The 27933-nt window shown below is 43.8% G+C and overlaps 1 protein-coding gene across 3 annotated transcripts; it reads right to left on the bottom strand.

The window, feature by feature from the left end:
- Nucleotides 1–100: 100 nt before the first annotated feature.
- On the bottom strand, nucleotides 101–27933 carry DYNC1LI2 (dynein cytoplasmic 1 light intermediate chain 2). Of its 3 annotated transcripts, XM_008139876.3 has the most exons (13): nucleotides 27606–27931; nucleotides 27366–27439; nucleotides 25193–25309; nucleotides 18507–18737; nucleotides 13227–13396; nucleotides 12034–12127; nucleotides 10961–11096; nucleotides 8804–8915; nucleotides 8275–8334; nucleotides 7467–7508; nucleotides 6958–7075; nucleotides 5992–6108; nucleotides 101–4353 (listed from the first exon to the last, which is right to left on the bottom strand). In XM_008139876.3, the coding sequence occupies exons 1-13, from the start codon at nucleotides 27710–27712 to the stop codon at nucleotides 4253–4255; spliced, it is 1479 nt and encodes a 492-aa protein (XP_008138098.2). In that variant the 5' UTR covers nucleotides 27713–27931; the 3' UTR covers nucleotides 101–4252. The 3 variants fall into 3 exon arrangements, with proteins under 3 accessions (XP_008138098.2, XP_054567329.1, XP_008138099.2); XM_054711354.1 differs by lacking the exon at nucleotides 10961–11096 and having other exon boundaries at nucleotides 8804–8917; nucleotides 12089–12127; nucleotides 27606–27933; XM_008139877.3 differs by lacking the exon at nucleotides 18507–18737 and having other exon boundaries at nucleotides 27606–27930.

Below are 27933 nucleotides of genomic sequence, written 5' to 3'. Positions count from 1 at the left end.
ATCGGCCCTGATCACCAGCCAGACCTAGGGACCCTACCCATGCAAGAATTTCATGCACTGGGCCTCTAGTGCTAAAATAAAAGAAGCCAGACACAAAAAGGCTAAATATTGTATTATTCCATTTATGTAAAATATCCAGAGTAGGCAAATCCATAGAGAGATTTGTGACTGCCAGGGAATGGGGGAATGGAAGAAGTAGGACTATTAGGTATAGGGTTTCTTTTGAGGGTGATGGAAATGTTCTGAAATCTGATAGTGATAATGGGTACACAACATAGTGAATATACTAAAAAAATCCCTGAAATCAACATTTTAAAGTGGATTTGAAGTTGTGAATTAAATCTCATTTAAAAAAAAAAAAGACACAGCTAGTTGGAGATCATCACTCTTCAAATCTGGGGCAAGCTGGGCATAAAAAAGGATTGAGTTATTAGATTATAACACTTTGAATTAAAAAAATAAAACCAAATTCATAGTAAAAACCACAATCCAAAAAGGACAGAGGGTAGAAAACTCTTCTTTATAGATGAATGCCAGCTAATAAATGTAGAAGGAATGATGGGATAAGAAAATTACCATTTAAGAACTCCTAATGTGATAATTACTAACTGGTGAATTTATATAAAAGAACATGAGAGTTCAGTATACTTCTCTTTCAACTTTTCTGGAGGTTTACAATTTTGCAAAATAAAAAGTTGGGGAAATAATTTGTATACCAAATCAGCTTTAAAGAACAAAAAAAATCAACATGCTTAAACTATAACAATTAGAAATGCAATGATGTCTAATACAAAGAATTTAATTTTCTTGAACATATTTTACTATTCCCATTAATATAGCTGCTCTGCAAGTCCTCTATGAATCCTCAAGGCTTCTAAATTAGTTAAATGAAAATCACCTAGCCCAGTGGTCGGCAAACTCATTAGTCAACAGAGCCAAATATCAACAGTACGATTGAAATTCCTTTTGAAAGCCAAATTTTTTAAACTTAAACTTCTTCTAACGCCACTTCTTCAAAATAGACTCGCCCAGACCATGGTATTTTGTGGAAGAGCCACACTCAAGGGGCTAAAGAGCCGCATGTGGCTCTCGAGCCGCAGTTTGCCAACCACTGACCTAGCCCAATTCAGAAAATCAAAAATTTATCCAAGAGGAAAGAAAATAGGTTGGACAACTCACTAACACCATTGTACTTTACCCACTAGGTGGAACTCCACATACCTCAAAATATGGCTTTCAAATGTTTTTTTTTAACAGAATTTCTGAGAATTTCAAGAGGTATACATTTTTAGCTACAGGGCAGACACCCCACATGTCGAGCAGACAATTCAATGTATCTCCAGTGGGAAGATTTGTCATAAAGAAAGTCACCAAAAATTGTAAGCAGTCTGGATTCGTGTTTATTGAAGCCAGTAATTAGAGACATCTTCTTTCCCAGCACTAGAAAGCAAGGTTCCACATGACTGCATACCGAATCTGGATAGAGCCACCCCCCTGGACCAAGGCTGCTCAGGGAATAATCTGCAGTCCTAATTTTAAGTGAAAAATACCAATAAACTTAGTATAGAGACAACAGTGAACTTTCACTTACAGTATCAACATTGTTAAGGTCATGATGTACAAAGCAGTCACTTTCAACTTTGTTAAAACTAATGAAACGCAAAGTCTTCAATTTAAATACTGATTTTAAAATGCCAATCAAAATAAAAAAGTGCAAACAAAATTAAATAATTCTAGCAGCATACCCGTTGCATTTTTAGGAAAGAATAATTCATGGCCTCAGTAAGGCCACATCTTCAAAGCTGGGCTTATTTCTTTGATTCTTCCATTTTAAAGACAAACAGCAGATGTAACCACTATAATGTATATAAATAGTCATAAAATTGTATTTAATAGTCTACCATACAAGTGTATTCTGCAAATAACATGAATTTTACTGTAAAACGTAAAGGCTGTTTATTGTTTGGCCTTTGGTTCCAATGCTTGAAAGCCCCAAAATAACAATAAGACCCTCCCATCCCCCCACCTCCCAGAAAGAACCCTGCAGCTCCCCAAAGTTGGTAGACTTTGGCAACCACTAAGCACATGACACTATGCAATAGTTTCTTCTGATACTAGGAGCATCCATTTGTCATGAGAAACTGAAAGTGGTCTCCAAGAAACCCTCCTTCACAAAACACAGGTGCCTTAGCATTTCATCGGTTTTAGTACATTTTACAGTGACACAAAAGTGCTTATCAGTTTAAATCATAAAAAAATAAAATAAACGAAAAGTAAAATTATGCTTTGAAATTTAAAATCACTCCATATCCCTCTTAGGCATGTGCCTTTCCAAGAATTCTTTCTTGTTCCTGAGGTCACTCATTTTGTGCCCCACTCCCAGCCACTACAGAGGAATTAAGCGACCCCACCAGCTAATGTGGTCACAAGCTGTTGGGCATCTATTGGTCACTACTCCACAACTATCACTCCACAGTCAGTTTACTGTCATTACCTGGACAATTGGGTAATTGGAAACCACAATACATTTAAAAAAGAAAACTGAATTTAAAAAGGGTGAAAAAGTATATTTTCAATAATAAAACTGGCACAAGAAACATGTTTTATGTTTGTCAGAAAGGCAAGTAAATACTCAGCTTTCTCCTTAACAGTGTTCAGACCTTTACAAAAAAGCAATTCAAGACAGTTTTAGAGTCTTGTTCTATAACATAGGATATTAAGTTATGCCCAGTACTATGTTAGTGGTCAGTCAAATCTTGTATGTAAAAGTAATAACATTAGGGAAGTTATGCTCAGACACAGTACAATAAACATTCATATAAAAAAAGTAAACTCCACATAAATGAACTGTGGTTTTTCCCTTGGTTTGACAACAGTTTTAGACATTAAATTAATGGTAGTGTTTGCATTTAAAAGTTCTGTATCATGTATAAAATTAAAAGTGCCATTTCAAATCCACAGAAGTCATTTCCAGAATGGTGCTGTGACATGATAATGTGCATGAATTTGCCGTAAATGGAGACACCTGAAACTCTTATTTCCATAAGGAAAAAAAAAAGCTACATTTTATGAAAAACATAAAACAAGAGAAGTGTATCATTTTCATTTTCAATATAAAACATTCATTTGTTTGTCCATCTCATAGCACTGATCAGACCAGGGAGCTAGGACAAGACCCTTTTGCATCAATGGAACCACATGATGGCTTCCACAGACAGTAAGGCAGGGACTGGTGCAAGCCAATTAATCAGTGTGCAATTACATTAAAAACCTCCCTCAAACTTTCTGTAGTACTTTGCATTATAGTAAAATGAGAGGTTGGTCACCCATTCTCTATTTGTAGGCCAGCCTGTGGTAGTAAAAAAAAAAAAAGTTTTTGAAATTTAAAAAAGAGTTGTTGTTGTTAAGAAAACACTATTTAAAGTAAACTAATTTTGTAACTGCTGACTTGAAACACATCCCAGTGACTGTCTGCCCCACCCTGCACATGCATGGAGCCCAGCGCCTCCCACGAGAACATGGCCTAGGCCAGCACGTGAGTCCTGGGAGGCTGCCATCTTCCCCATCCCTGTGTCAGCTCCACCTGACTCAGGCACACCCATACTTACACCTTTCATAAATTAAAGATGCATTCAGAACAAGGCTAATTCCCATTTTGCTTAGTGTTTAGTTTGGAAATGCTTCTGATATTAAGTCTTAAAAATGATTATTCAACTTCTACCGAACACACAGTATTTACTAACACTGCCCATCTCCTCCTTCCTTCACCTCCTTTAACGTTCAGCTTCCCCACCATCACTTCTCTCATTCCTCCTTTAAGCCTTTTTTGTTTCCTGGACTTTCTGCTACTTAATCTGCTTCCCAAGAACAAGTGAATTTGCTAGCACGCACCTGGTCAGACTAACCATCTGATCAATGATTTCCTGCTCTCATTTGCTCCGCCCTGAAAGAAAGAGGGCTCGCTCTCTCTTCATCTACCTTCCCCTCCACATGAAGCCCCAGCGGCACTTGCTTCCCACGAGAGAGCAACATGCCTGCGAGTCCAAGCTTATCCTTAACAAAGGGATCTGACACATAATCTTCCTAAATGTGCAATTCACACTCGGACAAGCCAATGAAGTTTTTTTTTTTTAAAGTTCATCTCCCCTGCCCCAAAAAACTGATAGCATGTGCCGTATCAGAAAAATCCTGGTCTTAGCAGATCAATATACATAGTTATTTGGTCATTTTACATATGCACTTTTAAGGAGGATCAGGCTTCATTTTCTGTTGAAGAGTTTGTTACCATGGAGTCTGGTTTTCGAGTCATCCTATCCAGTTCTTCCTGAACATTTGTCAACACAGTCTTTTGTCCTTTAAAAAAACAAACACAAAAACGCAATGATGGATTATTGAAAAAAACCTTTTTTCATTACAAGTATGAGGCAGACCTAAATTCAGTCCTTCTTTATTCCAAATATCATAGGTCTGTGTTCCCAAAACCAAATAATTCCTATTTCCTACCAGGGAATACCAGCTCACAGCGTGGGCCACCAGACCAGATTCTGAGTGCACAAGAACTCAGGAGCCCTGAAGGCCCAGGCTGACCTGAGGATGGAGTGATTCCCTGATGGCATCCTTTGATATGAAAACACCCATTAGGGAAAACACCCATATGTATTAACATATCTTACAGCCCATGGAAAATTAAGAGCCAAGAACTTTTAAAATGGCCTCTAGCTTCCAGGGAAAATGTGTATTCCCAAGGAACTTGATTATTTGTTTCAGAGACCTCTAAGATACAGACTTGCTCTAAAGACATAAAGAAGGACAGATGGAGGGGGGTGAGCTTCATGCAGGAAAAAATGATGACCCTCCAGTGAGACAGTGAGTGTTCACAGACTCCAGCGCACAGTAAGACTGGGGGCAGTTAAAAAAAAAAGCATTACAAGAAATTAAATAAGCCGAAACCGGTTTGGCTCAGTGGATAGAGCGTCGGCCTGCGGACTCAAGGGTCCCGGGTTCGATTCCGGTCAAGGCATGTACCTTGGTTGCGGGCACATCCCCAGTAGGGGGTGTGCAAGAGGCAGCTGATCGATGTTTCTCTCTCATCGATGTTTCTGGCTCTCTATCCCTCTCTCTTCCTCTCTGTAAAAAATCAATAAAATATATATATTAAAAAAAAATTAAATAAAATGCCAATGGTACACTCTAGACCAGTGATGGGCAACCTTTTGAGCTTGATGTGTCAAACTTCGCCAAAAAACTGAGCATAACTCGGGTAGTGTGTCACTTTGAGGAAAAAACATTATTTCGCAAATGTTTCATCCTCAGGAGCAGCAAATGTTTCATCCTCGGCATGTGGCCACCTCAGCGGCTGCGTGTCATCAGAAATAGCTATGCGGCCGAAACCGGTTTGGCTCAGTGGATAGAGTGTGGGCCTGCGGACTGAAGGGTCCCAGGTTCGATTCCGGTCAAGGGCATGTACATTGGTTGCGGGCACATCGCCAGTAGGGGGTGTGCAGGAGGCAGCTGGTCGATGTTTCTCTCTCATCGATGTTTCTAGCTCTCTATCCCTCTCCCTTCCTCTCTGTAAAAAATCAATAAACTATATATATAAAAAAAAAAGAAGAAAGAAATAGCTATGCGTGTCAGTGCTGACACGCGTGTCATAGCTTCGCCATCACTGCTCTAGACTATGACCTCCAACTGACAGAGCTTCTACACCAGGGGACATGTATAGGTTAGGACCTACCTCAATTCACCCAACAGTCAGTTCCTGATAACCTAAATGTACACTAATCCCACCATAAATGTGCCCAGGAAACCTGCTCAGTAATAAGGTAATCCTACTGTAAGTCTAGTCAATATAAAGCAGAAAAGTGCTTCCTTTGCTTGACTGTTGAGAAAACCGAGGGTGCGTAGGTCAGGTGAAATCACTCTCCTGTCCAGTTCCCACCTCCAGCACTCCCCAACCAGAAGGCTCATAAGTCTTCAAGGGTCCGTCAGTACCTGACTTCTTGGCTGTGCTCTGCACTCCACCAGCACCAGGACTTCCAGGAGAGCCTGTTTTTTTACTCAACAGACTGTTGAAGAAGCTAGCCAACACCCCTTCACTTGCTGCATTATCTAAGAAAACATTAAAAAAAAAAAAGCATCACACAAACTGGGTAACTCAATTAAACAAATAAAACCTAGTTTTCAGCTTGGAATGATCCAGTAGTGGCTACTGTCTTACTAGCATACTGAGCACATTCATCTACTATGATGCCTTATATACGGCCACTGCTGCAGCTAGTTACAAGTCGCCTGATTAATAAGTGGAATCCTGTTTAGATTTCCCACCTGTTTGGAGGCATAATAGATAACCTGTGCTTTACATCATCTCCCTCCCCAAGTCCCCAAGCCAGTGTTTTTCAAAGTTTTATAACCTCATAACACTCCAAAGCTGCTGTGAAAAGCTCTTATTCAGAATAGAAGACAGCCATCAAATATGCAAGAATAAAATAAAATTTTGTTTTGAGGTCTTATCGCACCTACCATCTTTGGGTATTAATTACTAAGTCAGTGGGAAAAGAGCTATTTCAACTAATAAGTAATTGAGCTTCACAAGGGAAGTGAAGGGGTAAGTCCCACAATTTATAAATGGTAATAACAAACATAATGAGAAACAAAACTAAGGACTCAAAACACACATTTTAATGTGACTTCTTATACTGTATTTTCTCCAAAGGAATCTGCACTGCCTAACCAAGGTCTTACACAAAGTCAGGTGCAAGGGCCACCAATTCCAACAAAGAAACAGGCCTTGGCCTCTGCCAACTACATGCCCCCTCCCCTGGAGAGAGGGGATGTGGAAAGCAGCCCTTTTGGGGAAGAAAACAGCCCATGAGTCTCTACCTCCCAAACCCAGCCACACAATCCCCACAGAGCGCAAGCCTAGGACTAAGCCACTCTGCACAGACACAGGATACATACTTTTGATGTTTGGATCCGGCTTCTTTACTGACGTGCCTGGGGAGGCACTAGGCACGCTGGCTGGCCCTCCCCGGCCCTGAGTTCTTGGAGAGCCAGAGGGTCCTCGTGCAGGGGATTCCTAAGTCCAAAACCAACCCAAGTCACACAAAGGCATAAAAATAACAGAAAATACATACTCCGAAAATGAAACCATGAGTCTACAGGGTATTTTCCAGTCTAGGGAGAAGGATGGGAGGACTGGGAGTTTGCTCCCAGCTCAGTCCCCTTCTAGACCTGTTTCTCCTGAGAGAAGAGGTATCAAGATAACAAAGCCTGTTCACTCAAATTCCCAGAGGAGTATTCCTTCCTCAGATATTTTCTGAGTTCCTACTATGTTCCTGGCCCTAGGCCTTTGGGAGACCAAATTCCCTTTGAAAATACAAAAGCCCACACACGCTCTTACAAATAATGGTATAAGATTTGAAGACACCCAAGACACTGGGCCTTGACCCTCTGTTTAAAGTACTCACGGAAGCTCTCGTGGGCGTGGCTGGCTGCTTGGCAAGGAGTGACTGCAAAGAGAGGGACATACTGGCCATTAACCAAGGCCTGCCAAGTGCACTGAAGGTCTGGAAAAACACTTCCAAGTATTCCACTAGAGGGCACCATTAACAACAACCAAGTCATAGGTTTAACACTAAATGCAAAAAATTTCAATTGAACAGTTTGGTATTTGGTGAAAAAATATATTCCAAGTAACCAGTTTTGAAGCTAAGGAAGCAAGGAGAGCACAGAAGGGAGGAACAGTTGGCAAAAGAACTGTTAACAGCCCGTTGACCTGCCTGCACCACCAGACATGTCATGTCTAACCCATGTTAGACATGGGCATGTCTAACAGCCCAAGTGAAACAGGTGAGACTGAGTTTGCATCCTGAAGGCCTCTGCTCTGGCCTCACTGGGGAAGTTACTTTCCTCACCTACAGAATGGGTGTATCAGCTCACCTGCCTTCATTCCCAAGGCTGTAGGGGGCTATGTGAAATAATGGAAGTGAATTCAGGGCACTTGGCCAACATGGGAAGTATGCCAGAAAACCTACATTTCCAGACAAAAAAAGGTACTTAAAAAGATAACTAAGCCCATCACTGTAGAATCTGCAAGGCAAGCAGGGATTCCCTGAGGCAGGTGGTCTAATCCCTACTCTGCACCAATTCTAGAAATGAAAGAAAACAAGACCTGCTCGAAACTCCATTAGGAGCTCTCTGATGCCGGCAACCTCGCCCCAGGGAACTGGCATTTCACTCACGAGAAGGCCTCTGCTCTGGCCTCACTGGTCTTACCTGCTGCTTCATTAGGAACACCTGCTCATCCTCTGCTGCCAACTCTTTGTCGTGGACCAGCTGTGAAGGGAAGAGACACACTCACTTGTGGTCAGAGGTAAAGAACACCTGAACTACTATCAAAATTCATGCTGAAAGGAGAATCTTGGGCTAGGGTCTCCACATGGGTCTGGGCAGAATCCCTGCTGAGACTGTTTTTCTGAGATCAGCCTTGGCATGTGGCCAAGTGACTTTCTAAAAGTCTGGCAGGTTCTAACACCTCCTAGGAGCAAGGAATCAACTAAGTAGTTCAGAGGTGGCGGAGGTACTGTCAGGACCTAAGGGAAAACGTCAACCCCACTCCATCACTCATGCCCCACCCGAATCCACCTGCATAATACCACACTTCATCTAAAGACTTTTTTTTATAAAGCCCTTGGATTACTAACCCCTGACCTAGGATCATTTAATGTGTAAAATCTGATTCTTTATAGGTTTCTTTTCCCATTAAAAAAATACCTGTAACTCTTAAAGTGATTGTTTTGGTTACCTTTCTCACAGGAGGTTTCACGATAAAGTCTTCATATGCATCATCGGGCTTCACAGTTGTGAAATTTTCATGTAAAATGGCTATTTTCTTTTCATTGTCCCAGCCAGCAGGTCTAAAGGCAAAAAGAAAGGGATTGACTTGTTTTTCCTGGGACTGCCTTATAGTGCACATTCTGGGTTGGATAGGACTCCTGGATGAGTTCCTTCTCCACAAGATCTAGTCTGCAGTTGCTGGGTTGGCATGCAACTTTCAGTTGACAAGTCAAAATTTACTGCAGGTATAACTCATCAGATCCCTACTGCAGGCCCTGCTGGGATCTTACTGACTACATATGCTGACCCACAGCAAGTGTTCAGAGCCTTCCCACAACTCCATCAAAAAGAGCAAGGACACAATGGAGCCCTGTTCTAAGAGCAGAGAATGCAGAGACCAGCATGGAGGCCACAGCTCAGGATGGGACTGTTTCTCTTGGGCATGCAGGCACCTCTCCTGTGAGCTGTTTCTCTCTTGTCTTTGACAAGTTTCTTATGGATTGGTTCATACATTTTACTGGTTTGGGAAAATCTACCCTGGAGCCAAGGGGAGAACCATGACCTGCACTATCCTGGGCCCCAAACCAAAGGGACACAGAGAGTCCTTGAGGCTCCTACATGGATGCTGCCCAGCTTGACATCACAGGGCAAGATGGTGCCCAGGATCCATTAAGTTAAGCCATAGCCAACAGACTTTCCTAAAGGAGCAAGTTTAAAATGTCCTACATGACATACATTTGAACTTTAGAAGTTCTAAAAGATGGTGATTGATTGTTCTCACAGGCCTCTCATTCTCCATTCAATTCCTGCTCCATAGCTCTAAAACCAAGACAGTGCTTAGCCAGGGGTCGGCACCCAAATCGCTCTGCTGACGTCATCAGCTCCCAAATAGGCAACTACCTAAAGGACCAAAAGTGTAAAGGGACAAGGTGTGATCAAGATACCGCCATGACCCATGCAGCCTTCAGAAGCTGCAAGATACTTCTTCACTCCAGACCAGCCCCAAACCCAGCCAGTCTCCTGCTCCTCCTGCTCCCTGGGATCATGTGTGACTCCAAATACTACTCTGCACTTGTGCCACTGACTGCTTTAGACAATTCTCTAATATCAGTCCAAGCCTCTAGGTTTGCTGTCTACAAGCAGCCCAAGTGAGGTTCTCTCTGAATGTTTAGGAGGCAATCCATTCAGTACTGAGCTCTTGGCTTTCACACCTTCAGTCTTCTCATAGACTGTCCCTCCTCATCCTCCATTCTTTCTGGCCTGCCTGGCCCACACCATTCAACCTTCTAGCATCACCCCCTCTGCCTTCCCTGCTGCACTGTCTCCACTATCCCACTACTCCCCTACCTCTCCTTGGCTGTGGTTATGTCTCTATAGTGCCATGTGCAGGGACCACTTCTCATTCATTTCTGTGTACTCAGCATAGAACCCAGGTACCTACAAGGTGCTCAGTATTTGCTGAATATCCTGTAATTTTTAAGTCAAGAGAATATCTAAGACTAAAAACATTGATCTACTGGCATAAGTCCTCTCAGAGACCACAGCTTCAACATTTATTTATGCATCCACAGCATTATCATTCTCCAGTGAGTGAAAGACACAAACTCGGGCAAACAGGTACCCAAATCCCTGCCCAGGGGCTCCCAAAATGTGAAACACACTAAGCAGGAGGTATAGCCAAAGCCGATGCTGACAGGGATGCCTGCTGATAAGCAGAGAGAAACCAGATGCTTCAACAGAAAACATTCAGGATCCCCAAAGTGCCAATTCCCTCTACTTCAACTCCTTCCCTCAGCTAGTATTTTACCAGAGTAGACAGTAAGTGGCAAAAATGGCTGGCATCAGTTTTGGCAACTTGCTCTCAAGGACGAAAGGCAGCACCCATGACTTCACACTACCCACTTCTCTCAGACTGGAAGCAGAATGGCAAGTAATCTGGGAAGGAGCGGAGAGGGAAATCTGAGTGTACCTATCACCTGTGAGGTCCAGCCCAAACACTTTGCCCCAAGGCCGCAGAAAGCTGGCTGTGTAAGACAGAAGGCACCTTACTTGGAAAGATAAAAAGTAAAGAGCAAATGTACAATAAAGAAAAGCATGTGAAAGCATCGCCTAACAAAGAACTCACATAAAAACTGCATCCTTTTCCACAACTAAGGCAGGCGTGTTAAAGTGGAAACCATATGTTTTATGAACGATGTACTTATACAACAAGTCGAGGTTTTTTTCTTCCTTCACTGACGTGTAAATCAAGGCAGCTCCATCTAAGCAATCTGCTTAAGGAAAATCAATTCACTACAGGAAACAAAAGCAAACACACACAAGCACAATCCTCACAATACTACCCATAGGTTGACCAGTTTTTGATTAATACATGATCAATAGAAAAGCGTTAAAATTTTAAGAACTAAAACGATAATAGTAGCAGACAAACCAGGTCAAAAGTAAAGAGCATGTTGCTAGTGGGCCATGCAGTTCATTTTTAACATGTAAACTTGTTTTCTGACCCATTAAGATTGCTTCTTAGCAGTCAAATTAACAACTCTGAAGCTAGCCCAGGAAACACCCTCAGCATATCCAAGGTACAGATTCTTTCCCACACAGATGCTCACATGTGATTAAGTTTATCATTAAGCAAACTTTTATGAGATGGGCACCTACATGTACTGGTAACCACCACTGAGCCGGACAAGCTAAAGGGTCCAAAAGAAGTGATAGGAACGTATCCCTCACGCCCACTCTAGGGAGTGGGACTATGGCACCAACTGCTATTGGATTTTTATAGACACTGGACTCAAGAAACTACTGACACAGTATCTTTCTCATGTTCAGTACAAAACACATGTAGCATCTAAAACAATACTGTGTTGGGTAATTAACCCTTTCTACAAAAGACGCAAAGTTTAAAGAGATTTCCAAGATATGATAAAAGTATCTTGGTAATAAAATCAAACATCAGCTTTCTTCTTAAATATAAAAGCCTATCAAATGTATAACATTAAAAATAAAAGTGATCAAATATAGGCAAAAATTCTTAAGTCTCAAATTCCAACATGGTAAAATACAAAACGAGTAAAAAGATGTATACAGTATCTCCCTGGCAGAATCTTTCTGGATTCAGGAAGTACTTTTCTCCTTGAAGATGCTCCACTTGGAGGGAAGCCTGTGCCCCTGGGCCCCAAAACAGCACCCCGAGGATACACTGGAGGCAGAACCTCCGTAGATGTGACTGGATAAAGTCAAAGTGCTCGTCCCTGTAATCATGCTCCTTCTCCAGGACATTCACGGCATCACACTGCAGGGAAGACAGAAAGAAAAATGAGTTATTTTTTTGCATCTTTGCCTGATGCGCATGAGAAGAGTGTCTTCTTCAAGAGTAAAGTACTATAGCTCCAAAGAAAGCCACAGGCAAAAGTCCAAGCATTAATTAAACAGACAAGAGTGAAAGGCAATTGGACGGCTCAGCCGGTGTAGTTCAATGGTTGAATGTTGATCCATGCATCAAGAGGTCACCAGTTCGATTCCCAGAAAGGAGTGTGCAGGAGGCAGACAATCAATGTTTCTATCTCTCCCTCTTCCTCCCCCCTCTCTAAAATCAATAAAAACATATATATATATAAATTACTTGAAGAAAAAAAGCAACTGAATAATTTTTTTATCCTGGACCTCAGTTTTCATATCTGTAAAGTGGGAATACAATAGCCCTGATCACCTCACTAAGGTTCCAAGAATCAAACAAGGTCACATCAAGAAACAGGCCTACTGGGCATGGTGGGGCACTGCACATTCCATAGGGCTCCATTCCTGATGCAAAAGGTACACCCTATAGTTGGGCAACACAGTGGCTCTGACTGGGACTAAAGTACTTTTGAAACTCACAACGTTTTTAAAGTCATTTCTTTTTATTTTGTAACAACTTTCTTTCTCTATAACTGAACTTAATTTCTATTTCTACTTCATCATTCTGCAGGATAAAAGAAACTGAAATTTCAACTTCCCTTTCTTCTTTTCCTAGGCTTATGTTCCTTTCTGAAAATCATCTCAAGTCCAACAGACTTTACAGACCAAAGCTCAAAAGAATTCTGCTCTTCCATATATATTTTTCAACAGCCTAATAAAAACTGTTTTTAGTTCTAAGTTTGAATCACTCAATAAATTGATAGTGCTTCATGAAGAGATCAACCCAGGTTATGAGCAGACTGAGTTATGTCATGTTTCCAGCAACAATGTTTAAATGACATTTTCTATGCTGACACATTCAATGTACCTTAATGAATCCCGAATTAGCCCAAATCTCCCTTGGGAAGACGCCTAATTAAAGCTTCCTAGTTTCTTTCAGATGGTGACTGTTCACTCGCCAAATCCAGCCAAGTTTGCAGCTCCCTGGCACACACCTTTGTGCACACCACCAACACTGGGATCCCCAGATTATGAGTCAGCACATTGTCACCAAGAGGCAGGGCAACATTTTCTTCATCAGGACCCGAGGTCAGAGGCCCTCTTCTCTGTGGGGAACCTTGACAACCTTCTTCTGGTTCAATATAGTCTTGAAAATCTTTCACAACTATAGGTGAAAAAGGAAGAGAAAATTACATACACAGAGATACATGCCAACTTCAGAAAACTGAAAAAAGGTAGGACAAGCACAAAACAAAAAGAATTGTGACAAATTTCCCAAATGCATCCTACTGCAATATTAGGGATTTGGGGATGATGATGCAAAATGCCATTCTGACATATTCAGTTTGAACATTATAACTTCAAAGCAGCAAAAACATTCCCCTGGCCTGGCCGGTGTAGCTCAGCAGTTGAGCATCGACCCATGAACCAAGAGGCCACCGGTTCGATTCCCCGTCAGGGCATATGCCCGGGTTGCGGGCTCGCTCCCCTGGGCTGGGAACGCAGGAGGCAGCCAATTGATGATATTTCTCATCTCTCTATCCCACTCCCTCTAAAAAAAAAAAAAATCAATAAAAACATATTTAAAAAAAAAACATTCCCCTAGACATCTTCAATTGTATACAACTCTTTTTTTAAAAAGATGTATTTTTATTGATTTCAGAGAAGGGAGAGGGAGAGAGAGATAGAAACTTCAATGATGAGAGAGAATCATTGATTGGCTGCCTCCTGCACGCCCCCTACTGAGGATCGAGCCCACAACCCAGCATGTGCCCTTGACTGGAATCGAACCTGGGACCCTTCAGTCTGCAGGCTGACGCTCTATCCCGAGCCAAATCAGCTAACACTGCATACAACTCTTAAACGGGTTTTTTAAAAACTTCAAGGCTTCGCCCTAGCTGGTTTGGCTCAATGGAGAGAGCGTCGGCCTGTGGACCAAAGGGTCCCAGGTTCGATTCCGGCCAGGGACGCATGCCCAGGTTGTGGGCTCAATCCCCCCAGTAGGGGATGTGCAGGAGGCAGCCAATCAATGATTCTCTCTCATCATTAATGTTTCTCTCTCTCTAGCTCTCTCCCTTCCTCTCTGAAATCAATAAAAATATATTTTAAAAAAAAAACTTCAAGGCTTCAATAATTCCTACTATAAAAAGCCACTTTTCTTATATATCATACTTTTTCAAAATATCAGGATAGTTGGACTGTGTTACCTCAACAGAGGCAACCACCAAAAATAGCTAACTTCTAAAATTCCTCAGAGTCCTCATTAGAAAGAATAAAACCATCTGAATTCCACAAGAACTGTTTGCATAGAGCTGAGAGATGTCCACACTGAGGAGGGAGGCTGGGCTTGCCCAGCACCACCCCATCTCGTCATCCTCACTCTTGTGGACTTGGTCTCATCTGTAGGAGATCCTGAGTCACATGTACACTGTTCAAGGACCTGTTTTAACACAAGGGGTCAGTGGTACAACATCCACTTCTTGGCACCCACAGTCACTACTTTGCCCAGGTGCAACCCACAGAAGGCCTTCAGGCTGAGTGGTCCACGGCCTCAGTTAAGCCAAGTGAGCACAAAGCCACATGGGTGCTTCAAGGCTCACACGTAAGGCCAGAGAATAAGGACATGATGAGTAAAGCTACTCTGAGCCAGAGGAGCAAACAGGCAGTTCTACCCTTCTATGCCCAACAAGACTAAAGGGCCAAAGCCCTTTTACTCTCATCCACATGTTCATTAAGAAAATGCAAAAAGCACTCTCTTTCTCTGCCATGCAGTTGCTTTTCCTTCCCTATGTCTTCTCAGAAGACTTTCAGGATCAAGCGGTTCCTGGACAAGAAACAAAAGCACATCAGCCCATTCCTCATGGATTCAGATGAAAACTGGTAATAAAACCAGGGTACAACTCCAAGAGGAGACACTGGAGAAGAACCAAAGTGAGTCAATAAGGAATCACACATGAGAAATGGCTCACGTATTTATGCTGTATCCAGGATGCCTACATCTTTAAGTGATTGAAAAGATCACTAGTCTGGACAATTGGACATTTTAATTGGAAAATTATTGAAAGCAGCCAATCAATGATTCTCTCTCATCATTGATGCTTCTCTCTCTCTCCCCATCTCCCTTCCTCTCTGAAATCAATAAAAAATACATTAAAAAAAAATCCAAATGGCCCTTGGCAGAAAGTTCCCCACCCCTGCTCTACTTGATAAGCAAGGGAACCCCCAGGCAGGAAAGACTAATCTATACAAAAGCACAATCTTCTGGCGGCTCTGGGGGCGGGTTGCTCTGCCCTTCCCCTCAGATGGGTCCTGCAGCCAAACAGCTGCCACAGATTCAGGACCAATGGAGAACCTAATTCTGCACGACAGTGGCTGGCCATGGAATAGCTTTCCAAACTCAGCAGGCAGAAGACTGGTGCTGGATTGGAAACTAGGTTGGGTAACAACCCTTCGCTCATTCAATACAATACCTAAAGTCCCATTCATCTGGAAAGCGTGAGTCCTCTGAGCAAAAGGATAGACAGCTGCTTTATTAAAATGTAACCTAAAACCAGCAGTAACAAAGATACTCCTTCAACATGCAGTATCTCAGAGGAGGGGTGGTGAAAACAAGAGAGGTCCTCAGAAGGCTGACCAGAGTCATGGGGCATGGATCGGTTCCAGCAATTACTTGTTGCCTTCCAGGGTCCTCTCTCTTCTTCTTCCTTATAAATGAATTGAACCCTGATACTTAGAACACATGGCCACATAGACTACAGGCACGAGCCCTTCAGCCCTTCTTTCCTCTTCCTCCACCCTGCTGTCTGGAACAAGGATGTGAGGGTTAGAGCTCTAGTTGTCAAGAGGAAGAGAACCACACCCTAGAGATGACAAAGCAATAAGCCAAAAGGAACCAGGGTCCTTGACCTGTCTTCTTAGAGCTGCTTTCCAGGCCTGAACTGCTTACCTCTGGATTTCATTTACATGAGAGAGAAATAAACTTCAGTCTTGTTTAAGCCACTGTTACTTTAGGTTTTGTGTCACATGCAGCTGAATCCTAAGTGACAGACATCAACAACTAAGAACATAAAATTTAGTGTGCCATTGTCATGGGAACACAAGCTCCCAAGGAACAGGCATCTAGTCTGCTGTATGCATCCCTAACACCTAGACCAGACCTGATACAAGGCAGACACTTTCCCTGTCTGGAAGAAACAGGCTCTATCTCTATTTTTTTTTTTCTGTTTTAACAAATCTACAAAGTTACATATAACTCTAAGAAAACAGATTCGGAAACTGAATTTGTCAGTGCATTAACCCACTAATCTAGGCACGATGCTAAACATGCAGTGAAAGAAAAACTGCTTTTCAGCCTCACAACTATTCTGAGAAGTTGTCTTTAGGATCTCTATTTCAGGGGGAGAAGAGGCATTATCTAGAAAGGTCAGTGGCTAGAGACAGATGAGCTGAGCTGCATACCAATCACTGCAGCACACATAAACGCAGCAAACCAAGATTAGATGCAAAACTCCCTATTTAAGCCAATGTGGGACAGGAGCACATTATGAAGTTATGGCAGGAAGATACATAGCAAGAAATACCATTTGAAAAGCACATCAACATTTCTGAACCCTTCTGCCAGGAAGTGTGAGGATCCCGTGTGCCATGCCCCAGAAGCCCTCATTAATTCACTAAAGGGAATGATGTCATCCTGTGGAAATAAGCCAAGCTGAGCCAAGCCTGCCTTGGCCAAGACTGCTGCTGCCACCGCCGCCGCCACAACTCCAGTCCCTGCCCCTACCCCTCCCATTTTCCTGGCAAGTGGACAGAAGCTGATGTAACTGCACAGAAGCAAGGGAAAAGAAAAACAAGCTTCTGAGCCACATTAAAGAGAGAAAGAAAAACACACACAAAAAATTTCCTTTAATTTGAAAGTTCTTTGTTTTCAAAAGGACCAGGATATCCTTAGTCTTAAAATAGCCTTTCAATTTAATGACAAAAAACATCCTTCCTATTTATACGAACTAAAATCATATTTGCTGGATCCCAAAATGAACTAAGGTAGGAGTGAAAGATGTGTCTTGTGGGCTTCCTTTAAATCTGCCAATAAGAGGGTCCATAGGACCTCAATGGAATCCAGGCAAAGGACTCAAGCTGCAGGGATCACAGTAAGTCCCCATACCACTGACGCTAACTCTGCAGGCAGAGAGCAATCCTATCTAATAAAAGAGTAATATGCAAATTGACCATCACTCCAACACACAAGATGGCTGTCCCTATGTGGTCAAAGATCCTGCCCCCATGTGGACACAAGATGGCTGCCACAAGATGGCCAGCAGGGGAGGGCAGTTGGGAGGGACCAGGCCTGCAAGGGAGGGCAGTTGGGGGCGACCAGGCCTACAGGAGAGGGAAGTTGGGGGCGACCGGGCCTGCAGGGGAGGGCAGTTAGGGGTGACCAGGCCTGCAGGGGAGGGCAGTTAGGCATCAATCAGGCTGTCAGGGGAGTGGTTAGGGGGTGATCAGGCTGGCAGGCAGAAGCGGTTAGGGGCAATCAGGAAGGCAGGCAGGCAAGCAGTTGGGAGCCAGCAGTCCTGGATTGTGAGAGGGATGTCGGACTGCCCGGGCAGTCGGACATCCCTCGAGGGGTCCCATATTGGAGAGGGTGCAGGCTGGGCTGAGGGACACACACCCCCGTGCACGAATTTCTAGTAGAAATATAAAAAGATGCACACAACTGATCACATTTGGGGGGACAAGGGGAAAACCTTATTTTACAAGAGAACCAATGAAGATAATACAAAATATTGGTTCATTAATATTCTTCAACTGTGACACTTGATATAAAAACTGCTTTAAATACTTTTTTTTTTTTTTGAGTCCTCAACCGAGGATATTTTTTCCATTGATTTTTAGAGAAACTGGAAAGGGGGGTGGGAGGGGAGAAAGAGAGAGAAACATTGATGTGAGAGACACACATCGGTTGGTTGCCTCCCGCACACACCCAACCGGGAGCGGGGAATGAACCCACAACCCAGGTATAGGCCCTTATCTGGAATCGAACCTGTGACCCTCTGGTGCATGGGCCGATGCTCTAACCACTGAACTGTGCCGGCCAGGGCTGCTTTGACTACGTTTTAACTACTGATTTTACAGGAGCAACTGTAATGGTGCAAACAAAACACAAACACTCTGCAAGGGAAGCTTTGCAGCCTCTCGACATTGTCAAAAGAAAGGTGGCTGGAACCACCCAAAGAGACTACTGAATTTTCCCATTAAGAAAACCTTATTTTACTTACACTTCCGTTCCAGCTCCCTCATTTCTTCTGGTGGAATTTTCATTTTATCTATGTGCTCACGTAAAACACTAGCCCATTTCTGTAGAGATTCCATCACAGCCCAAGGCCTAGACATGTCTGCAACAAAAATGACCAGGGTCTCCGGCAAGGATTCAGCAGAAACTGCAAACTTCAGCAGCCCTTTGTGGTATAGGTCTCCATCCAGAATCCACACGTTACAGCGCGTGTGATCTAAGAAAGGAAGTGAAGCTAAGTTACTACCTGACAATGACCACCAGCACAGCTGAAAGAAGAGCCACACCAGGAAACAACTGGAAGGTGACAGTCACAAAATTCCACACAGAACGCAAGTAGAATGCTTAACCAGAAAAGGCCCAAGTGCTCAGTGGACAGCAACTCTTGGTCAAAATGCCTAGGGACCTGTCTAAACTTTAAACTTTTTAAACTGCTATAACTTATTGTGTCCACATTATAAAAAGATTCCAGCAATGTCTGAGGAGTAAAAAGTAAAGGACACTTTAGCTTTCAATAAGAATTAAAAGATACTAAGAAAGGCTACTGGTCAATTGTCCCATAGTCTAAATAACCTATTCTCCTTAAAACATCAGCAATCTGTGAGGGAGCAAGCTATGCTGCTGAGCCTGTGGTTAAACACTTTTTTTGTGTCTGTCACACTAAGCAGTATGTTCACATATTACGAAGGGTGCCAAAGAGACAGGACACCTTTGTATTTACATGCTAAGATAAAATCATTACTTATATAAATTAAGATGTGAATCACTGGATACCTGATGATTTAAGAAATTACAATTATTTTTGATACAACAATATGGTCATTTTTAAAAATCCTTATCTTTTTTTTTTTTTTTACATTTTTAATCCTCACCCAAAGATATTTTTCCATTGATTTTTAGAGAGAGTGGAAGAGAGAGGGAAAGACAGAGAGAAATATCGATGTTGAGAGAAATACATTGATTAGTTGCCTCCTGCATGCGCCCGACCAGGGCCTGCGCCGGGGAGGAGCCTGTAACCAAGGTATGTGCCCTTGACTGAAATCGAACCTGGGACCCTTCGGTCTGCAGGCCAACACTCTTATCCACTGAGCCAAACCAGCTAGGGCTAAAATCCTTATCTTTTAGACCAGAGGTCCTCAAACTTTTAAACAGGGGGCCAGTTCACTGTCCCTCAGACCGTTGGAGGGCCGGACTATAGTTTAAAGAAAACTATGAACAAATTCCTATGCACACTGCACATATCTTATTTTGAAGTAAAAAAACAAAACAGCAAAAACACCCGCATGTGGCCTGCGGGCCGTAGTTTGAGGACGCCTATTTTAGATATACATATGGAAGTATTTGCAGATGTATGAAATTTACTTCATAAGAATCCAATATGAAGTGAAGGAAGAAAAGGGTGAGAATAATCTATATATACTAGAGGCCCGATGCACAAAATTCATGCAAGGGGCTCGGCCTTCAGCCACAGCTTCGTCCAGAAGGTCGTTCAGCTGTCCGGTCTAATTAGCATATTACACTTTTATTATTATAGATAAAAGCCTAAGCAACCATCCGACCGGTAGCTATGATGCGCAATGACCACCAGGGGGAAGACACTCAACACAGGAGCTGCTGAGGTGCAGTGACTTGGCAGCTGTGGTGCTCGGGTGATGTATATGGAACCAGAGAGGAGGGAGCCCAATTCAGGGATGCGTCACCCGAGAACTGCCCCGCGCAATCTGGGACCCCTCAGGGGATGTTAGAGAGCCAGTTTTGGCCCGATCCCCGCAGGTTAGACTGAGGGACCCCACCGGTGCATGAATCTGCACTGGGCCTCTAGTAGTTAAAATAAAATTCATCAAGAACTGGTAACTATTGAAGACAAATGATAAGCAAATTGGGGTTCATACTAGTCTCACTCTATAATGTATACTAGAGGCCCAGTGCACGAAATTTGTGCAGGGGTAGGGTGCTTAGGCCTGGCTAGTGATCAGGGCCAATCAGGTTCCCCGCCTCCCCCTTCCCTTGCCACCCACGTGCCATTCCCCGCTTCCTCCTTCCCTCACTCCCTCAGCACCCCACCGCTGCCGCTGGTCGCCTGCCATGTTCCACGCCGCTCCCTTGTGGTCAGCGCACATCATAACGAGCAACTGAAATCCTGGTCTCCTGGTCGAACTCCTGAGGGGACACTTTGCATATTAGCCTTTTATATATATATATATAGAAGATTTTATATATATATATGTAATTTTTGTTTTCCATTAATAAAAAGTTAAAAACATTCACACAAATGTGCAAGTGCTGACATTTAATGAAACATATTTCCATAATCATAACTGGATGACCAAATTATAAAAGATAATTCTCCAAATTGATAATATATCTTAAAAAAGTTTAGTCATCATGTTTAAGGAAAAACAATTTTTTTCAAAAGTGCATCAAGGAAGAACACCTACGATCAAAATATAATGTCATTAACCCTTTGCACTCGCTTGCTTTTTTCTCGAGCTGCTACCGATGCTAACCGTGTCGAGTCACACTCGACATCCGAGTGCAAAAGGTTAAACATATTTCCCAATAAATTCCAACATACATTTTAAAAATTTGTCTGCTGTTAACTACCTTTTTTTTGTATAATCAACATACTGTAAAAAATACTTATTATCCTGCCGAAACCAGTTTGGCTCAGTGGATAGAGCGTCGGCCTGCGGACTCGAGGGTCCCAGGTTCGATTCCGGTCAAGGGCATGTACCTTGGTTGCGGGCACACCCCCAGGTGTGCAAGAGGCAGCTGATCGATGTTTCTAACTCTCTATCCCTCTCTCTTCCTCTCTGTAAAAAATCAATAAAATATATTTAAAAAAAAAAAATACTTATTATCCTAACTTTATTACAACAGTATAGGTATCTACATCTGGCTAAACTTTCAAAACTCTAATACATTTTATTTTTCAATTCCAGTTTACATTCAGTATTATTTTGTATTTGTTTAGGGTGTATCAAAACTCTAATACGTTTTAGATAGCAGTTTTGGTTTGGGTTATGTGAATTCCTTCAAAAATACTGCTCTGTATATAAAGGCCACAGATTTTAAAGCCTGCCCCTTACCAGGCACAGTTCCTTTTTTCAGTCTCTCTTCCCACTGCCCACTACACACAACTCACCCATATGCATGGAGCTCATACACATCCCATGTGAGGATTAAATAAATGCCCCTAGCCCTGATGGCAGTGGTCCTTTGACATGTCATGTCCTAACACAAACCAGGAACAAGCTATATTTATAACCTAGTCTCATCACATAATAATAATAATTTAAAAAACTACAGCTGAAAGATATAGTTAACCATAGATTCAAAGAGGAACCTGCAAATAGGTGGCCTAGCAAAAATCCCATAAATGCAAAGACCAAAAGTTTTTAAAGAATCTGAAATAAAGTTAACATGTACTTCAACTCAAAAGGCAAATGAATATGGTTAATACGATATTTTGGCATGAAATATGCTTGTGCCATCTTGAAACAAGAGGCCTTAGAGTCACAGAGTATCTACACCATGTTTTTCAAAAGGGCACTATAAATCCTACTGTCTTAAGCACTGCGCTACACGTGATACATATCACCTCTCATCCTGTCAACCTACAAAATATATATTACCCAATTCTAAAAATGAGGAAACTGAGGTGCAGAGTGGTTCAGTCAGTCACAGCTAGTGACTATATGGGTTTCTGAACCAGTTCAGTGTGGTTCCAATGCCCAATTTCTTTTCTCAATAACCATGCTGCCCAACAAAGGAAGCAAAAGACTCAGACACATGAGACCCTCAGGCTTGGCTCAGTTGTCCTAGTCGCTTGGATCCATTCGGCCTAAATGGCACCTGAATGCCTCTGTCCTTTTTACACAAGGAGAATCCTCAGCATTGGTCTACCTTCTACCTTTCTTTCACATCCTTCAGGAAATTTTCAGCATGGCAAAGGAAACTGGGGAGGAAGAGGAGGAATAAAGACCCTGGAGTTCTAAGATAACCAGTAAGTTACCATTAATACGATGCAGTTCTCCAAGCTTTAACAAGCAATCCTTACCCGTGCCCTCTTATTAATAATGACTCTTGGAGATCAAAGAATTTTCATACTGGAAAGGACCTGAGTCCAGCTTCTTCATTTTAGCAATAAGGAAATAGAGGGCCAGAGGTGGTGAGATCTGCCCTCTTATATATAATCACCCTTATATAATGATCCTTACTGTTTAAATGGATAAAGGAAAACATAAAGAAGGTAATTTAGCCCTGCTGGTGTGGTTCAGTGGTTGAGCGTTGACCTATGAATCAGGAGATCACAGTTTGATTCCTGGTCAGGGTACATGCCCAGGCTGCAGGCTTAATCCCCAGTAGGGGGTATACAGGAGGCAGCCAATCAGTGATTCTCTCTCATCATTATGTTTCTATCTCTCTCTCCCTCTCCCTTCCTCTATGAAATCAATAAAAATATATGTATAAAAAAAGGTAATTTAATGACTATATCCCATCCTTAACTATATAACTTACCTATAAATAAAAAGACCTAGACACCAATAATTATTTTAGAGCCATTAAAATAAATAATCTCCCCATGGCCCTAACCCTAATATAAAGCCTATAAGTTTAAAAAGGAGGCAACTGAGTAATGGTAACCAAAAACCATTACTCCAATCCAGCTCATAATTATACTTACAAGAAAGAATTATAAAATGAGCTCTAGCTGGTTTGGCTCAGTGGATAGAGCATCAGCCTGCAGACTGAAAGGTCCCGGGTTCAATTCCAGCCAAGGGCACATGCCCACATTGCGGGCTTGATCCCCAATAGGACGCATGCAGGAAGCAGCCGATCAATGTTTCTATCTCTCTCCCTCTCCCTTCCTTACTGAATCAATACAAATATATATTTTTTCAAATTGTAAAATGATATCTAATCCTTATAAGAGTGCTTACCATGCACTATTAATCAACCCAACTACCCTGTAGGTAAAAACTATTACTATTCACATTCTAGAGATGAGGAATTGAAAGAGAATATTATCTATAATAATAAAAGCATAATATGCTAATTAGACCAGAAGTCCTTCCGGACCTCCTTTCGGATCACTTTCCAGGCAAAGCCAGGGCTGCGAGGGAAGCCCGGGTCCCGGGTGCCAGAGGGAAGCCGGTGCTGGCAGCTGGGGGAAGGAAGGCCTACTCTTGCACAAATTTCGTGCATTGTGCCTCTAGTCACATATGAGCTCCTATTCCTTCCACTGAAAGAAACACAGGAAATTAGCATTTTTACACTGTCACAAAGAGACTCAGAAAAGTCTCCTGTGAATATTTGTTGAACTGTTACACTCTGAACCACACCCATTTCAGATCCTCCACTAGAACCAGGAAGAGTAACAATGGATCAGTCTGCCATGCATTTCTCTCACAGAAAAGTCCAGAGCTTTTAAAAACATCTTATTACCTTTATGTACATCTGAAACTAGCTTCAGTATCTTCTTGAAAGTGAGGGTTGCCCAGAGCAGCAGCTGACAGCCCTATTCCCCATTTTCACTAACATATTCTAAAAAGGAAAGTGAGTAAAGTGCTACAAAGACATACACTTCATTGATTCCCGTGTGAATTATTCTCCAAGAAAGAAGATACCTACGAAGAAGGGTTCCTGGTGGCTACTGGGCTAAAAAAAAAACCAAAACAAACAAAAAACAAAACAAAGCAAAAAAAACAGGGCCTAGCCCTAGTTGGTTTGGCTCAGTGGACAGGGGGCCGGCCTGTAGACTGAAAAGGGTCCCAGGTTCAATTCTGATCAAGGGCATGTGCCTGGGTTGTGGGCTCGATCCCCAGTAGGGGGCCTGCAGGAGGCAGCTGATCAATGATTCTCTCATCATTGATGTTTCTATCTCTCCCTTCCTCTCTGAAGTCAATAAAAATATTTATTTTTTTAAATTATACCTATTTGTTAAAAAAAAAAAAAAAAAAACAACACATGGTCTAGCATCCATTTCTAAACAGGGGCCTCTCATGCAAACCACGCTTAAGGGAGAAGTTGCACCAAGCTGCCTGCCTCCTACACTGACTGCCTTCCTGCCATCTGAGCCCTTATAGAGGATTTCCTGGAATCCTATAACAGCCAATAGGGCTGAAACTTCCCCAGTTCAATAGGAGCTACACAACTAAATCCCCATCAGCATCTTCACTGACCAATCAGAGTCTAGGGACAGGGACTTCTGTCTATATACGTCCGCTCCCCTCTACCTTGGGAAGTGCACTTTCCCTTTTTACTGAAGCCAGAAGACTGTTTCCCCACTGAAGATGTTTCACTAGAGCAGAGCAGAGCAGAGCAAACAGGAGCAGGTGGAGCAGAGCCAAGCTGAGTGAAAGAGCGGCCTCGCCCAAGGGCCTCCTCAAAGCCAGGCGCTGCTCCTCACGCTGCTTCCTGAGATGTAACACTATAAAGCTGTTTCGTAGCTGTGCTGTTTTCACAATTGAGCTTTTTTGCACTAAATAAAGTTTCCTTCTTCAACACACCCCAAATTGGGGATTCTTGTTGGCATTGACTTGGCAACAACGACCATTGGTTGACAGAACTAAACAGAAAATTGAGAATGCCTAGCCATGTTGCAGGAGCTGCAACCAAAGAGTCAGAGACCTGCATTCAGCCCTCACCATGGACCAACGCTTCACTCACCATCTCGGTCCTCGTCATGAATGCTGAGGTAGAGATACTCTAGGCCTCTTCCTTTTTTGCCATGCTCAGCTCCTTGTAGTTTAGTCATGAGGGTTGTTTTCCCAGAACCATCTTCACCTACAAATAATGGGTATAAGACAAAGTGTACTGTTTACTGTAGGCAGGAATGAGGAGTCTTGACATTCACACTAAGAGCTAAGAATTTCCTGCAAAGCATGCTATTGAAGCCTCTCACCTGCAGTCATAAACAAAGCAGGCTTTGCTTTAAGAGTGGCTGGTGTGGGGAAGGGTGATAAAGGCGGCAAATTCCAAGATCTAAAATGACACTCTCTTGCAGGTGTCCTTATTTTACAAGGGAAGGACTAGAGCAGGTCCATAGGCCCTATCTACAATTTATAAGACATGCATTTGGAGAACTGAAAGTAAAAGACGGAGTTAGTTGCTCACAAACTTTTACCATAAGAAAAGCAAGAAATCTTCCAAATATAATTAACCTTAAAACACAGGAAATCTGAACTAAAAAAAAAATCTGATCCTGCATCACAATGAAGAAGAATGGGAGCTATTACTCACTTTTCATTTTAGTATATCTCTTTCATAAGCATCCTGAAGGCTAGGAAACTAATGAAAATAATTACAGACCTAAGCAAAACTCTTAAGCACAATCTCAGTAATTATCAAGCACTTCCTCATCCCCCTCCAGCCAACTAACAACCACTCCCCTCCAAATAACAAACCTTAAACATGAAGAACCACCACCACCACCAAGGAATATCCCTAGGCACCCCTGGGATTTAATAATATGAACCTACATGAGAACTGACAGGCATTCCACACATCAAAGGTCTCCTTCCCCATCCCCAATGCCACTTCCTTACTCAGGCCCTCCATCTGGATCACGTGGTACCCAGCAGGTACTGTCAGCCTGACTTGAGTACCGGCTCATTGTGAGCCACCTGCTACTGGGCTGCCAGAATTCCCTTTCTACAACACAGACCGAGTACCTGGACACCCTACTTCTTGAAGGTCCCTAAGGTCCTCTCTCACCCAGTGCAACGGTCATCACCTAAAGAAGACCATCTGCTCCCCTCCTCGAAGGGACTCCCAGGAGGATTAAGGGAGGGAGGGAGGGAGGGAGGGAGGGAGGGAGGGAGGGAGGGAGGTGAAATAAAAGGTCCTTGACAATCAGAGGCCTCCAGGAGAAAAGCATCAACTTTTCAGCCTTCCACCATCTACCCCCAATACACCACAGCAGTCATCTCACACAAAGAACTTCTGGCAGCTTCCAAACCCCCTCAACTTCTTGTCACCTGTGTTTCTGCAATGACTAACCCTCTGTACCCTGGCATGGTGACACTTATCCTTCAAAACACCTGACCCCCCCCAAATCACCCTCTTTCAAAACAGCACCAAGCAGCGTGATGCTCCCACAGGAATCTGACTATGCCTAGCTAGTACAGTGCAATCACCAACACATCTGTCTCTCCCTGGACAGAGATTCTTGTCCTGTCTGACAGTTGTCTGTGCTGCCCGGGTGCCGGCCTACAGCTCCCACTCAACAAATGGGTTTGCCTTATGAAATGAACCCAGTCAGACTCCCCCACTTGCAGGATGAGACTGAAACCAGAGACGTTAAGGGACCTGACCCAGGTAACCCAGCAGTGAGGGTTGGAATAAGGGAGTGGAGTCTCTTGGCGAAGACCCCAAGGCCAGCTGTTCTTTGCAGAGTCCCTTTAAGTACTCATGAAAATCGAGGAGTGACTCCTGGACCATCTCCCCGACCCCAAGTCACCTTGTTCCCCCACCTCCTCCACATAACTTTCTCATGTACCCACTCACTCCCCACTCCACGCTCACGTCTGGTGAACGTCGAGGTTGTGAGCGCAGGGAGTCAGGAGCATGTGAGGGAAAGCGTTCATGTTGCGGCCGAATGACTAAGGAATATCCCGGACAACCCCATGCCAGCATCACTGGGCTCTCCAGAGGGGACAACACCCCAACCTCAGGCGTGGGGGACCTGGCCCCTCTCCGGCTGTCCAGCCCGGGTCTCCTGGCCACCGGGCGAGGCAGGCTGCGGGCAGGCGGCAGGGGAGAGGAAGGCTGGGACCTGGGAGAGGGGCGCCCGCCTCGCCCACCCCGGCTCCCCGGGCAACGCCCCGCCGCCGGCGCTCACCGAAAACCAGAATGTTCTTGCCGGACGGCAGCTTGGACCTGGCGCGGGTGGACACCTCGCTCAGGATCGAGGACCTATGGGGACAACGGCAAAGCGGTCAGCCCCGAGACCAGCCCGGACCTCACCGGCGCCGGAGGGCCCGTCAGTCTGTCGGACGGTCCGGCCCAGCCCGGCCGGCTCCCCGCCCGGCCGCGCCCTCCCCGGCCCGGCAGACCCAGCCCGGCCGTCTCGCGGACTCACCATAGGCTCTGGCCCTCCTCTTCCTCACTGGTCAGGTCGCCGGCGGCCGCCACCGCGGGCCCGTTGGGGCCCAGCAGCACCTTCTTCTCCACCCCCACCGGCGCCATCTTGCCAACGGCAGCCACAAAGAGGGCCCTCCCCCGGGCCCCGCCGAGGACCCGCGAGGACCCTGGCCGGGGCGCCCGCCGCCCGCCGCCTCCTTCGCCGCGCCTCACGTCGCCTGCCCTGCAGATCCGCGTCGCCGGCTGGGCGCCGTCTGGAACGCGATGTCCACAGGCTCTCACGGGTCGTGAGGCCGCTGCGCTGGTAGGAGGCGGACGGCGGTCAG

This window comes from Eptesicus fuscus, chromosome 21, assembly GCF_027574615.1.
Source record: "Eptesicus fuscus isolate TK198812 chromosome 21, DD_ASM_mEF_20220401, whole genome shotgun sequence".
NCBI lineage: Eukaryota > Metazoa > Chordata > Mammalia > Chiroptera > Vespertilionidae > Eptesicus > Eptesicus fuscus.
Note: the sequence above shows the minus strand (reverse complement) of the source record. Positions and strands in the feature narration are given on the sequence as shown.